Source organism: Nanorana parkeri, unplaced genomic scaffold (assembly GCF_000935625.1).
Source record: "Nanorana parkeri isolate BGI_ZX_2015 unplaced genomic scaffold, ASM93562v1 scaffold1, whole genome shotgun sequence".
In the NCBI taxonomy this organism is placed as follows: domain Eukaryota; kingdom Metazoa; phylum Chordata; class Amphibia; order Anura; family Dicroglossidae; genus Nanorana; species Nanorana parkeri.
The window spans coordinates 8,310,071-8,325,566 of NW_017306269.1; the positions used below are offsets into that span (position 1 = coordinate 8,310,071).

Consider the following 15,496-nt stretch of genomic DNA (forward strand, 5'->3'; position numbering starts at 1 on the left):
TATTATACACACACACACACACACACACACACACCCCCGTTCTCAAAAACCCACACATATGAAACTTTGAACATCCCACTGCGCACCATTAAATCCATTATTAAAAAATGGAAAGCACCACAACAAATCTGCCAAGAGAGGGCCGCCCATAAAAAAAACACCTCACGGACCAGGGAAGGAGGTAATTAATCAGAGAGGCAACAAAGAGACCAAAGATACCCCTTGGGGAGCTGCAAAGCTCCACAGTGGAGACTGGAGTATCTGTCCATAGGACCACTTTAAGCCGTACACTCACCAGAGCTGGCCTTCATGGAACAGTGGCCAGAAAAAAGCCATTGCTTACAGAACAAAAATAAGCAAACACATTTGCAGTTTGCTAAAAGGCATGTGGGAGACTCTCCAAACACATGGAAGAAGGTACTCTGGTCAGATGAGACCAAAATTAAGCTTATAAGCCTTCAAGGAAAACGTTGTGTCTGGCGCATTTCGAAGACCTAACATCACCCTCCCCACGGTGAAGCATGGTGGTGGTGGTGGTGGTGGCAGCATCATGCTGTGGGGATGTTTTTCATCAGCAGGGACTAGCAAACTGGTCAGAAATTAAGGAATGATGGATGGTGCTAAATACAGGGAAATTCTTAAGGTAAACCTGTTTCAGTCTGCCAGAGATTTGAGACTGGGACGGAGATTCAGCTTCCAGCAGGACAAAGAGCCTAAGCATATTGCTAAAGCAACACTCAAGTGGTTTAAGGGGAACATTTATATGTCTTGGAATGGCCTAGTCAAAGCCCAGATCTCAATCCAATTGAGAATCTATTGCATGATTAAAGATTGCTGCACACCAGTGAAACCCATCCAACTTGAAGGAGCTGGTGTAGGCATGTCTTAAGGTGGCCATACACTCTACAACCATCGCAAGACCTTAGTCTTGCGATGGTTGTACAGGGATTAAAAAAACGTACGATCTGCCTATCTTGGACAGGCAGATCGCACTCTCGATCATCGCAAGCCCGGGGCGGGCTTCCGATGACCGCAATGCTGAACGGGTCAGTGTGCGCACACCGGCCCGTTCGGCATTTGTCTTCCGAGCACCGTTCTAACCAGCCGTGAATCGTACGATTCTCGGCTGGTTTTCAAACATGCTGGTTCGACAGAAGACGTGCGACCGTACAGTATGTTTTTTTGTATTCCCCCTTCCCCCCATTGTGCTGTGATGGGATCTATGATCTGTTGTGCTCTGCGGACTCATGTATTTAGCTCTGGGGACATCTGTATTTAGCTCTGGTGAGAAACTGCCCTAAAATCAGTCTGTTTTAGAAAAAATGTCACACGTCCCTTTAAGAAAAAGTATCAGTAATTGGTATCGGCAAGTACCTGAGGCAAAGTACTTGTACTTGGTCTTCAACAAGTGGCTTTGGGACATCCCTACAAATGAGGCCTTCTAGCTACTAACGCTAGGCTTGTGCCTGTTAAGAGATTCAAAGTGTGGAAGCTGGAGATGACGAGGCAACAAGCATTTTCATGAGTTCAGCAATGGTAGTGTCCACATCTTCCAAAAGATATTTCCTTCCATGCAGTAACAACATGGGGTTCCCTCCTTCAGCCCCTCTGTAAACTGTGGGAGTCTTATGTCATTGTTTACAGAATATGGTGTTTAAGATAGACAATTCAGTAAACAAAGTTACAGAGTTGCTGTTTCCGTAAGCTTGATGCTTATTACCAAATATCTTAAGAGGCCCTGTAGGTGAAATCTGTGACTCTAGCTGCCAAAACGTAATGATCTTAATATATTTGTTTCCTAGTTTGAATGTATTGTGTTGTGTTGTAATTAGGGATGCACCGATACCGGTTTGCGAGTACCGATATTTATACTTCAGTACTCTCCGATACCGCGTACCGATACTGGTACTTCCGGTAGCATAGAGCCAGCTTCCCGGGCAATCAGGGACCTAGGTGGCGTGTCATTACCCACCGCTCGACTTCTTGATTGCCCGGGAAGCCAACTCCATTCTGTTTGGCCGGCTTGATGCTGATTGGCCGGGGAGTGTGGCTTTTTATAATTTCTTTCAACAGGTGTTTTCTTGTAACCCACTGTTGCTCAAAAGCAGTGGATGGTGCAATCAGAAACTAATATACCTTAACCTTAAAGTTCAGCTTGCACCTCTCTGGAAGTTTTCATTAGCTCTTTGTCTACCAATCTGGGGTCAAGTTTCCTCTTGCAGTCATGTCCAGGGGGGGTTGGCTACAATGTACTGGACGCTAAACTTATTAATATTTGCAACTCAAGTCACAGGAACATCAATCTGCTTGAAGATGATCTTATGGCCTTTACTTTCGACACGCCAGTCTATACTTTACCTTCTGATCTCCTCAGTCAACTTTCGCCTGGCTTTCTCTTGTGTATGTTTTCTGTGGTGCACACCATGATATCAGAGAGCAGAGTGACAACTTTTTTTCTATTTAAATAAGCTTTCTGACTAATTAAAGACATTGCAGAAAATGGTTAGTTTGAAATATCACTATGATCCAATTTATTATATTTTCTAGGTGTACCAACAAATTTGCTGTAGGTTATTTCAGAAAATCTTTGTAGAATAATTTATATATCTCTTTTTACACTTGCTTTACTTTCTGACATTCCAAAGGCATGAAGGTATACCAGAGACAATTGCTTTTACTTTCATCACTTTTCAGGAAGAATGAAGCATTCTTTTAATGAAAAGGACACCACTCGTGCTCCCAAACTCACCTCTATGAATAAGCATATCAGTGAAACGTGTTAGAGGATTTTGGTGTTTTGGGGGTTTGCAGTGTTGGTGTATATTCAAATATTGATATTAAATTGTGGATTTTAATAAAGATTGGATTATTATTGCAGATCCTTGAAGTGCTATTTGTTTGGACACTGAGGTAAATTAGACACATTTAATGCAGTAAATAAGTCACTTACATATATGCCAATTTATTTCCATGAACCATTAGGAGGGGTCTAGAAATAACATTTAAAAACCTGTAGGAAACCTGACACTCCCCAAAGTGCCAAATTCATAGGTCTTCTGGTCCTTCGCTGCTGCTCTCGCTCGCTTCTGCTACATAAGAAACGAGGGAGAGCAGCTCTGCAGTAGTGCCCTGCTCAGCCTCATGAAAGCTTACTTGACAGGGCAGAGGTACATTGTGGGAGCGACCAGACCAGAGAGTACTCAATTTACTCCATATATAATGAAGCTGCACTCCTGACAGTACTAGACCTTCAATTGATAGGTGGGTGTTCACAGTGACAGAATCAGATGGTGCCGCACCAAAACCAGATCAAGATATAAAAGTCACCAAAGCTCCAAACGTGTAATTGCCTTTCACAAATTGCAGGGTCCTTCTCTCATGTCGGTGCAAATTTCTGCGATGCTGTTCTTCACAATAGGTTTGTGAAATGCAATTACAGTGCTGATGACTTTATATATTAAGACAGGTGATAAAGTGCACATGCACAGTGGCATTCATAAGGAGCGTCACAGTAGTGACAGCTAGCTGTCTGCCCCTGACAGGAACAAGATGGCAATGCCCAGCAGCAATAAGTCAATTTTTAGGTACGATCACAAGGCGGCACAGCATATAGATAAAACATAAATAGAATAAAATATATATAACACCTCAAAGGGTTTCTTTAATCACTTCATTACCAGGTGGTATTTAACAACAGATTTTCTTTATTTTTTACTATGTAAATAGAAAAAACAAAACCGTCCAAAAACCTCAAAAATTTCCCCTTTTTGAAAAGTAGACAACCCAAGGTGATCTAATGATGTCACTTTTTTTAAATGAAGAAATTGTCTGTATTGAGAGAGTTAAAACATGGTAATGCTTTATTAGATACATTAAATGCACAAGGTGCACAACACAGAGGGAGGAGGAGATGAAGGAATTAAAGCACAGGTCACATACAGTCGGAGGATGGAGACAAAGGGGTTAATGTATAAATGTGCTGTAAATGGGAGGTAATGTGGTTAATAAACAGCTCAGAGCAGATAGAATGGAGCAGACATACTGTACAGCAGAATGGGGTGAAAGGTCAATTATTTTTGTGCTTTATAATTTCTTGCTGCTGCAGCTTGTTTTCATCAACTAATGAATTAATAATTAATTCATTACTTCCTTTACTCTCCTCTGCTGCAAGAAAAAGGGAAGGGCTCAGCAAAGTGATTGCTGTGATAACCAATCATAAAGATCACAAGGTACAGAGCTAGGCCAAATGGCTCTGTGCCTGAAGCCAATGTTCTCTGCCACAGGAGCAACAGCTTCTGTGCATGTGCGCACTGGAGATTCCGGAAGGACATACAAGTACATCCGACCAGAATACGGAAGCACACCTTCTGGTTTCAATACTATAAGTCACAAACCCCATTCTGAAAACTTGTTTCAGGCCAGTGATTATATGGCAGCCCCATATTCCAGACTTAATTTAACACTCATCCCGTTCATCCTCTGCAATCTTGCTACGTGGTCTGTTTTGCAAAAGCCAAGCCCCGACATTGCCAGACAATATGATATGTGTAACGCAATGGCTGAGGGATCTCAAGATAATGCTTAGTCAAAATGAAAAATAATGACCTGGAAAAAAATATGGAAAAGTGCATTTAAAAAAAAAATAAAAAGCGGCTATTCAGTCTCAGGGAAAGATGGGAAAATCGCATTGCCCACAGCAGTGCCTGCTCTCAATGAAAAGGTGATTCTCACTTACAGATCAATTACAAAATGTATGGCTATTATACACAAAAGCTGCAGAGAACGTTCCTCTAAAGGGTCTCGAGTTAGAATGAAGTATGGCCACTGATGGTTTAATTCATTATTCAAGAAAACATGGGAGGGCATCGGGATAATATTGTGAGCATAATACCTGTCATTCATTAGCCTTTGTTGAAATGTCTACTGAAACCACGGACTCCCACAATCAAAAGGCTGCACTATGGGAAGGCTTGTAATTAAAGGTTTGCTAAATTTTCTAAGAGCTTCAAATACAGGGGAAAAAAAGAGCTTTTATCTTAGACTTCATGTATAAACACTTCCCTTTAGAAGAAAAAAAAAAAAAGAATCTGAACCTAGCAGATTAGATATGACTGAGCAGCAATGAGATGACAAGAATAAGGCTTTGTTAGGCCATACAATTATAATTACACTCTGGCCCTTTGGAATGGTTAGAAGTAACCACTTACACTGTAAAGATTACACTATAAAAGCAAGTCAACCTTCTGTGGTCAAGGAAGTAGGACTAAAATGCTATCCAATCATCAGATCTTGAAGTGGTCTTTTTTTAAATGTATATAAACCCAAAAATAGGATTTCTGTCTTAGTTGTAAAATCCTTTTTTTGGAGTACATTACGAGATTACAAGACACAGGAGAAGTTGAACTTTGGATTATGCTGCTGCCCTCAGAAGATTGGACACTGGAAAACAAGAGTTTGAAGGGCAAAACAATCCAGCATAGCCCCTCCCACTCCATTTTGAAGCAAGCAATATCATCATGGATCATAAGAAACAGAAGGGAGCGACCTGTGTCTTGTAATGTACTTCAAGAAAATTAGTTTACAGGTGAGCACTGGAGACAATGGAATTACTGAACTCCAGGATACTGATTGGGAGCCGAGCTCGCATCGACAACCAGGTGCCTAGTACTGAGAGGGGATCCAGCTCTCCAGCCTAATAGGATGGCATACATCATAAGCACCTTGCAGACCATCAGGAGGAAGAATTTCCCTGATTGTGGTGCTGTACTGGAGATCCACTAGACCGACATAAGGTTGGTCCCGCTGGCAAGGCACATGGGGTGATCCAGAGACTAAGTTTGGAGTGAAACTGGGCATATGGGACAGCTTTGAAGGAGGCCACTAAAAGGAACAAAACCCTCATGCAAAACGATCATGGTTTAATTGCTCCTGGACCATAGAAATGTAGAAGTGACCGGAGTATTTTGGGGAGAAGAAAGACTCTGACCAGGGCCATATCCAAGACCAGGCCTAGATACTTCATATGATGAGTTAGACCCATCACTGATTTCTGCAGATTTAGGATCCACCAGAACCTCTGTAGGATCTGAACAGTTAATTGGAGTCTGAGCTGACTGTTCTCTCGAACAGGGGCTGTCCCAATATCCCATGATAGGGATGCCCTCAAAGCAAAGCAGAGCAAGAACAGGTGTCAGCACCTTGTTGAAAAACAGAGGTGTAAGGGTACAGACCAAAGGAAATGGACAACAATTTGGTAACTTTGTATGCCCACAGCAAAGTGCATGTAGTGCTGATGCACTGGGAAAATAGGAACATGTAAGTAAGCATCCCCGATATCCAGAGCCAGATCTACGAGGTAAAGGGGAGAAATTACTTACCATGCAGATTCCAAGCAGAATTGTGGATCTTTAGATCCTGTGTGGGGTAGATGTCTCTTTTGGGGGGTTAACACATGTTTAGTGTGCAAGTGCAAAAGGAGGCTGCACAGACTCCATGTGGCCATCCATGCAAGCATCTTTAGCTGGCTGTTGACCTATCTGATGGACCAGATATGCAGCTTAATGACCGAAGACCAATGACTGAAGGAGCACACATGGCAGGCTGACAACCCTGCTGCTATTTGAGAGGCAGTGGCTTAGGAGTTCCCAGGTTATGCCATAAGGGCTGTTACTGGCAGAATCTCCAGGTAAGATACTTTGCAAAATAATTCATTTTTGCAAAAGAAATTAGATTTTTGCAACACCATTTTGACAATGACATACATTGGTGTATAGTGCACATAACGGGATCTACTCAGGCAGAATGGATCATTAAGATAACAATAATGCAGTTTTGAAGTGCACAAATGTTAGCTGTGGCTGTTTACAGATACATTTTACTGCCTGTCCTGATCTCAAAGCCTCCAAGCCAGTGGTCCTTGAGGCCCTATTCCACCTACTGACAACAACAATGGGGCTCTATTCCACTAATAGACATCAACAAGGAGGCAATATTCCTTCTAGTGACAACAACGATGGGGCATTATTCCTCCTTTACCTAACCAGACACTAGGTAAATATGTTACTACAACTGTTCACCAGCCTTGACCTCACGAAGCTATCAGCGCATCCACTGCGGATGCCTGGTCCGGGGTACAAATCTGTCCAGTTTGTTTTTAAATCTGGACACCAAGAGATCCACATACGGCATCCCCCAGCAGCAGCAAATCCTGAAACACTTCATGTGTAAAAACATTCCCTCAGTCCTGTAGACAAAACAGGAAGTGAGAAAAATCTCTTAAAATGGATGGAAATTCCCTGTTAAACAGCTATCACTGAAAAGAGGGTTCCCATTAGAAGATTCCCCCCCGCCCCCCCCCCTACTCCTGTTCTGTGACAATATTGTGGGTTTTCCCTTACTTTTACTCCCATTGACAAATAATCAGGGGGATTCTCTCTAGAAGGAAACCACAATGCAAGCCTGACAGTGGTTCTAATCCATCATCACTCTATCCAAGAACATAACAAATAGTTTTGCCTTATGTACACTTCCAACACCATTAGAATGAGGTCAAATTCTCCTTGTTACAGTACAGAGATTGCAACCAGAGGATTGGGACTTCTTACAAAACAAAAAGAGGAATTGCTGATATATCAAAGCCAAGAATGTCCATGGGCACACCTGACAATTAAATTACCCAAAAAGGGCAGAGGGTAATCTGATCCATCAGCATCCAACCACAACCAAAATACCATTATTGGGTGGTCTGATCCCTTCAAATCCACTGCATCAATACCTGTTTATACAAGGCCCTATCGATTGTGTGTTCTAAGAGGAGGTGGGTCATACACCCCCCCCCACCCAAAAAAAAATGAATGATAACTGGATTTCTGATTTACAAAACTATTTATATTGACTCATCTATTTGCAAAGACATTTTGAAGTGTATGGATATCAGATATACTTGGATGAAAACAAGCAACATTGAAAGGAATTGACAAATGTCTGCTAATACAGATATACGTGAACCGAGGGGATTTTCCTATACAAATTAAAATGAGTGGTCTGTAATCCTGCATTTGTTGACTGCGCAGTGTTTAAATCCCTGGTATACATGACATATATACCTTACAGGTGATCTCACGAAGTATAGACAGACAACTTTTAACCAAACTATAACAGTTCCATCCTGAAGAAAGAAACTTCCATAAACTTGTCTCAGGCAATAGATACAAATACAAAAGAGATAGATACAAATAAATATAATGCTAACTGACTAAAGAGATTGGCTTTCATAATGCACATACCTTTCTTTAGAAGGGTTGTTTCTCCCGTCTCTATCAACTTCAACAGCATTTCATACTCCATTGGACAGCAATTGTACTTCTTTTGACATTCCAGCATTGCTTCTAAAGCAGGCAAGAGTTCGTTCCTACAAAAACAGGATAAATGAGAGATTTACATAGAACACAACTAACTGGATAGTTTGTCTCATTTGGAGTCAATTTAGCTAATTGAAAGAGGCAACAGGGAAGCCAGAGCCAGCCAACAATTTACATGACAACGCTAAACAAGCATTATCAGTCCTAATATTAGACCTCACATGAGAACCCAAAAGTCCAATAATATTTTATAAACAAATTATATAAATCAAATTAGTGTGCCTACAAATAGTGAACAGTGTCTCATAGTAAATTTTTGTAAACCTCCAGCTGCAGAAGAAAACGCATATCCATAGCAATATAATGAGAAAGAACCCTGTGACCACCCTTCCATAGTGGTCTGCTAAATCAGACCTACTGCGCTGCAATCAGCAGGGGGCACGTTTTGAGGCGCCCTGATCGCATTTTGTACAATTTGCTGATAAACTACATTTAAGACATTACCCAAACCTAATAATGTTAGCACCACTGGTAAGATATTTACTTCTTCCTTCAGTGATCATCTGTAACTGGACAGGAAATATGGTAAACAAGACAGTCAAATTAAAAATCACAGCTCTTTGCATTATATTTAGGAATAAGCCTCCTAACTGGGGCACCCGCAGAGGGCTGGTGTATTGTTTTTTTTTTTTAGCATGTCAAATTTTTATTGAGAATATTCAAAAAATACAACATTACACGACAAGCAGGTCTTGTTATGATACATAGACCATATCTCAGTACGCAGACTGAAATCCAGACATGTCATTTGATTATATCCTTAAACTGCAACTGAATAACTAGAATCTCGCAAAAGGTACACAATCTGCTAGGATATTGCGCATCAATTATGTGTATAACAACTGGTAGCAGACCCTATAGCCATGAGGGTCATTACTGTGGGGAGAAGACCAATTCGATCCCTGAGGGGTATTCGTGGGTGCAACTGGAGGAACACCCGAGGTGGAAAATGGTTGTGCGAACCCCGAATGAGCATAGTTAAGCAAGGGTCAAAGGACATCCAGGGGCCCTAGGGAACCTGTTAGTTTAGCCTCGAGATACCATTTGGACATCTTAAAAATGGACATCAGATCTTGCAGCTGTTGCAATGAAAACTCTGCTGCAACATACGATGTCCAGGTAGCAAAAAACGTTTTAGTACGTTTTTGATAAAATTTTGTATCCAGCTTGTCCAAAAACAACAAGCGATGCAACAGGGGGCGGAATGTACCCATGGAGGGGGGATCAGATGAAATCCAATTACTCAGGATCGCCTTTTTGGCTGTCAGCAGACAGAGATGTTCCCAGCGGGTAGGGCAGGAGGGGTTCCCGTTCGCGGGTAGGGGGGGGGCATATAGTAGGCAAAAGTTCGGAGATAACTGCCTGTTCATATGTGAGTGCACATTCAGTGGGGATGTGGCGGGGACGGAGCTACGGAAAACACCACTAGTCCATCCGGCGCCGGAACCGGAAGTCTTGGTGTATTGTTTTAAGGGACCAAATATATTAGAGCTGTGAATCAACTTCAGCTAAGAGGATTCTGTTTTCAACGACAACTGTTCATGCAGGTACATGTTTGGGAAGCATTTAAAACATTAAGGCTGCGTTCACATGGGACATTCTGGCATTCCTGCTTCAAGACTTTGCAGGTTTGGCAGGAATGCCAGGTTCCCCTGTTCAGATGCGTCCGCTGTACTTATTCAAGAAAATGTCAGGGTGACAGTGGCTGCATCAGTCATGCGGTTTGGGATAGATGATGGTCTCTAGATACATACACTGAGTGGCCAGATTATTATGACCACCTTATCAGTACTTAGTTGGGCCACGAGATGATTCCACGAGATGACTTCGTTGGGCCGCCTCGTGACTCCACGAGATGTTGAAAGGTGATGCGAGGAATCTGACACTGCACGGTTGCCCTTCTGTTGTCTTATTCCAATCTTGCCACTCTCCGTTCTGCCCTAACATTGACTAGTCGCTAACGGCCACAATTCGCACGTTCAGACCCAGATTTTCGGCTGACAGTCCAGTCTTTAAACACTTTAACAACAGCTGCTCTTGAACATTTAATGAATTCTGCTGTTTTGCTGATACTCACTCTATGGCTCCGGGCGCCAACAATCATCCCACGTTCAAAGGCTGTTAAATCGCGACGTTTACCCATATCTTCAGAAAAAAATCACTTCTACTGTCGTGGTAAACAACCTGCTTCCCTATTTATAATTGTCTGGCCCTCTAGCAACTTCAGAGCAAAATTATAGCTAATTGGCCTACAAATGTCAGGTGGTCATATTAATCTGGCCACTCAGTGTACATCCTGCTGCTGTCACCTTGTCACTAACTTCAAATGGGAACAGCGGCCGCATCTGACACCAAGGAATCCTGTTGCAGGAATCCCAGAATGCAGTATGTGTCCCTGTGTGAAGGGGCCTAAAAGCTTGCTGCTGTTTAAAAAAAAATCCTATGAAACACATGCTGAATTTGCCACAAACACATGACACTCCAAAACATTAACTTTCTTCTGCTTTAGCCACTGTTTGGTAGATCATCCTGTATGTTTATGGTTGTTGTCTTACTGCATGACCCAATTTCTCTTGAGCTCCAGTTCACAATTTGATACCCTGACATTTCCCAAAGAAATCGCTGATGCAATTCAAAATTCATAGTTCAAATCAATGACAGCAAGCAATCATTATCCAGAAGCAGCCAACTTTGGCCCAAACCACGATACAGCATCTATCGTGTTTTAAAGATGGAATAAGATTCTTATACTGGAGTACACTGTTTGAGACCATAATTGACCATTTTGACTTGAATTAAAAGTATGGCAAAAAGCAACCATCCACAGAACATTTTTACAATGATCTTCTGATTTATCTACATGGTCTTTAGCAAACTGTAGATGAGCAGCAATGTTTCTTTTTGGGTAGTAGGGGCTTTCACCTCACAACTGTGTTGGCCACACTACCCTGGAGGAGTTCTGTGTTCTCCTCTAATGTTGGACTTAAGGACAGTTACATTCAAAAAAGCAAGAAATGCCTTTAGTTTGTTAGACATTTGCCTGGGATTCTTTGAGATCTTCTGCAGTATTAAATGCAGGAGAATCATACCGCACTCCTTACTGGTATGTCCCTTGCGGTGGGTGCTGTAGTGACTGCGGATGGCGCCACTTCATATTCAAGTAGTAAAGTATATCATCAGCACACCATGGTTAAATCTTCAAGAAGTGATCATTTTCTTGATGCACACACATCTTGTCACATCGCAACTTTTCGGGGCCACTCAGGATCCCTTTGACATGCCTGATGAAGGGACCCTGAGTGGCACCGAAACGTTGCGATGTGACAAGATGTGTGTGCATCAATAAAATTATTACTTTTTGAAGATTTAACCATGGAGTGCTGGTGATATACTTCACTACTTCTTCAGTATTACACACCTTACTATTGGTAATACGAGCCCTGCAGTGATGTAGGGGTAGGAGGATGGAACCAGGGCACGAGGCTGGGTACACAGGTCTCCAGCATTCCCGGAAGTGTAAAATACCAAAGACATTTACAGAGCCTGCAGCATCAGAACAAAAAAAGAAGTACGACCCCCAGAGGAAATGGTGCTTGATTAATATTTTTGTTGCCCGACAGGGCTGCTTTAAAAAGCCTGTACAAGCTGACATAATAAGTGATGTATACCATTTACAAAATTAATAGCCTTTCTACTCTACCTTAAAAAATGTTTGCAAGAAAGGTAAAGAAGATGGAGTCAGAAGGAATGAAAATTGATAAAAGAAAAAAATAAATACCCCAAACATAAGCAACATGATCTAATCAAGCGGAAGAACCTGCTTCCCTATTTATAATTGTCTGGCCCTCTAGCAACTTCAGAGCAAAATTATAGCTAATTGGCCTACAAATGTCAGGTGGTCATATTAATCTGGCCACTCAGTGTACATCCTGCTGCTGTCACCTTGTCACTAACTTCAAATGGGAACAGCGGCCGCATCTGACACCAAGGAATCCTGTTGCAGGAATCCCAGAATGCAGTATGTGTCCCTGTGTGAAGGGGCCTAAAAGCTTGCTGCTGTTTAAAAAAAAATCCTATGAAACACATGCTGAATTTGCCACAAACACATGACACTCCAAAACATTAACTTTCTTCTGCTTTAGCCACTGTTTGGTAGATCATCCTGTATGTTTATGGTTGTTGTCTTACTGCATGACCCAATTTCTCTTGAGCTCCAGTTCACAATTTGATACCCTGACATTTCCCAAAGAAATCGCTGATGCAATTCAAAATTCATAGTTCAAATCAATGACAGCAAGCAATCATTATCCAGAAGCAGCCAACTTTGGCCCAAACCACGATACAGCATCTATCGTGTTTTAAAGATGGAATAAGATTCTTATACTGGAGTACACTGTTTGAGACCATAATTGACCATTTTGACTTGAATTAAAAGTATGGCAAAAAGCAACCATCCACAGAACATTTTTACAATGATCTTCTGATTTATCTACATGGTCTTTAGCAAACTGTAGATGAGCAGCAATGTTTCTTTTTGGGTAGTAGGGGCTTTCACCTCACAACTGTGTTGGCCACACTACCCTGGAGGAGTTCTGTGTTCTCCTCTAATGTTGGACTTAAGGACAGTTACATTCAAAAAAGCAAGAAATGCCTTTAGTTTGTTAGACATTTGCCTGGGATTCTTTGAGATCTTCTGCAGTATTAAATGCAGGAGAATCATACCGCACTCCTTACTGGTATGTCCCTTGCGGTGGGTGCTGTAGTGACTGCGGATGGCGCCACTTCATATTCAAGTAGTAAAGTATATCATCAGCACACCATGGTTAAATCTTCAAGAAGTGATCATTTTCTTGATGCACACACATCTTGTCACATCGCAACTTTTCGGGGCCACTCAGGATCCCTTTGACATGCCTGATGAAGGGACCCTGAGTGGCACCGAAACGTTGCGATGTGACAAGATGTGTGTGCATCAATAAAATTATTACTTTTTGAAGATTTAACCATGGAGTGCTGGTGATATACTTCACTACTTCTTCAGTATTACACACCTTACTATTGGTAATACGAGCCCTGCAGTGATGTAGGGGTAGGAGGATGGAACCAGGGCACGAGGCTGGGTACACAGGTCTCCAGCATTCCCGGAAGTGTAAAATACCAAAGACATTTACAGAGCCTGCAGCATCAGAACAAAAAAAGAAGTACGACCCCCAGAGGAAATGGTGCTTGATTAATATTTTTGTTGCCCGACAGGGCTGCTTTAAAAAGCCTGTACAAGCTGACATAATAAGTGATGTATACCATTTACAAAATTAATAGCCTTTCTACTCTACCTTAAAAAATGTTTGCAAGAAAGGTAAAGAAGATGGAGTCAGAAGGAATGAAAATTGATAAAAGAAAAAAATAAATACCCCAAACATAAGCAACATGATCTAATCAAGCGGAAGAGATCCAGTCACATTGTAACTAATGGAAAATTCAATTGCGCCACATTTACTCACTTTTAACTTAAACATTTCTCATACCCTATAGTTAAGCTCTACATTTTTCTTTCTCATGCCCACTGCAGTCACTGTGCGTTGCCACGCAACTGAATTACTATTTTTTACCCACATAGAATTGAGGGTGTGCTAAAAAGGAAAAATATATATGTCAAAAAAACATTAATTTGCTTGCAATAATACTGACAAAGGGGTACAAATAAGGCCTACCTGACTGGCTTCCATGCAATTTCCCTCTTAGTAAGCCCTGTTTGTGATTCATCTCCCAGCATCCCACTGAGACATTTGAATTTTTGTCATTTGGGGTGAAGACTAAATTGCAGGTTAACTTCAAGGCGGTGAGGCGATATTAGCTGGATAGAAGAGTTTGCAATATACCAGCCTATGGTCATGACATGTCGGGCGGAAGGCACTGTCAGTTGACACACATGCTTACTTTCAACATCGACCACATTATAACATTGGAATGGGGATTAACCTATTCGGCAACTTAAAAATTAACACTGGTGACAAGGCGAAAACTCCATATTTTAAAGGACTACCAGCCCTCTCCACTTAATTAAAAATATTCATAGAGTGAATGAGTTACTAATGACATTTACAACTATACATTTTACACTGCTTGACTTCGCATATAGGATAAAACATTGCACTCTTGTCTACTCTTGCTGGGGTGCCCATTGCTCCATATCGACTATCATTGGAAGCAAATGAGGACACAACATATATTACAGCTGTTTTTCTCACAAATGTTTTATTTAGTTTCATAAATACAAGGAAAAAACAACATGCAATAAAAAGTTCAGTGTAAAAAAAAAAAAGTGGAACCACACAGTAATACATGCTGTTGGATAATAGGTAATCATGTACTAAAAAAAACAAAAAGTCAATGCATACTAAATATAGCTTTCAGGTAAATGATGTGGACCCAAAATGGTAAGCCCCGTTTGAGGCTAAAAGGAAGTCGGGGAAAGCAGAAGATGTAAAAGACAGTGGCTTGAAGTATGTTATCCAGAGCTGCCAAATTGATAAAAAGCGGTAATGTTTGTCCTCAAGTATTGCAGTAAGCTTTTAATTAATTAGGATGGCATTGATGCAATTTTTAACAGTTTTAAAACTCAAAGAGGACGATCTCTAGACACTGGCAATGGTCATTTTGATGGCTAAAAATATGAGTGACTAAAATCCTCTCAGAGCTAGGCAGGGTCAGGATGGGTTGGAGCAATAGTGCTTCACAAGGATCCCTCTGAAGAGTGATATTAATAAGGAGAGAACATATAAGATTAAAAACTCTATTCCTAAATTTGGTCACCCGGGGACACGTCCACCAAATCTAGAACATTGTACCTAAATCCGAACATCCCTGAAAGCAGTTGGGCAGGTAGGAAGGAATACCTCTTACAAGGCATGCAGTAGTGTAGTTCCAATGAACTAATACTTTATATGAGTTTTCCAGTGCCAATACGTTCCTTGAAGAGCATGCTAGAGGACAAAATATCCTACTAATCCTCAGGAGACAAGGAAAAAGTCTTCATGCCACTAGCCCGGAGCCCGGCGCCCGACAGTACAGCCCCG

The 15,496-nt window shown here is 41.5% G+C and overlaps 1 protein-coding gene across 1 annotated transcript in view; it reads right to left on the reverse strand.

Moving 5' to 3' along the window:
- The window catches only part of LRPPRC (leucine rich pentatricopeptide repeat containing), a 186,546-nt gene that overhangs the window by 57,945 nt on the left and 113,105 nt on the right, over positions 1 to 15,496 (reverse strand). Inside the window, exon 23 of the mRNA XM_018566148.1 lies at positions 8,286 to 8,410. Within this exon, the coding sequence (XP_018421650.1) occupies positions 8,286 to 8,410 (125 nt within the window). The remainder of the gene's footprint in view (positions 1 to 8,285; positions 8,411 to 15,496) is intronic.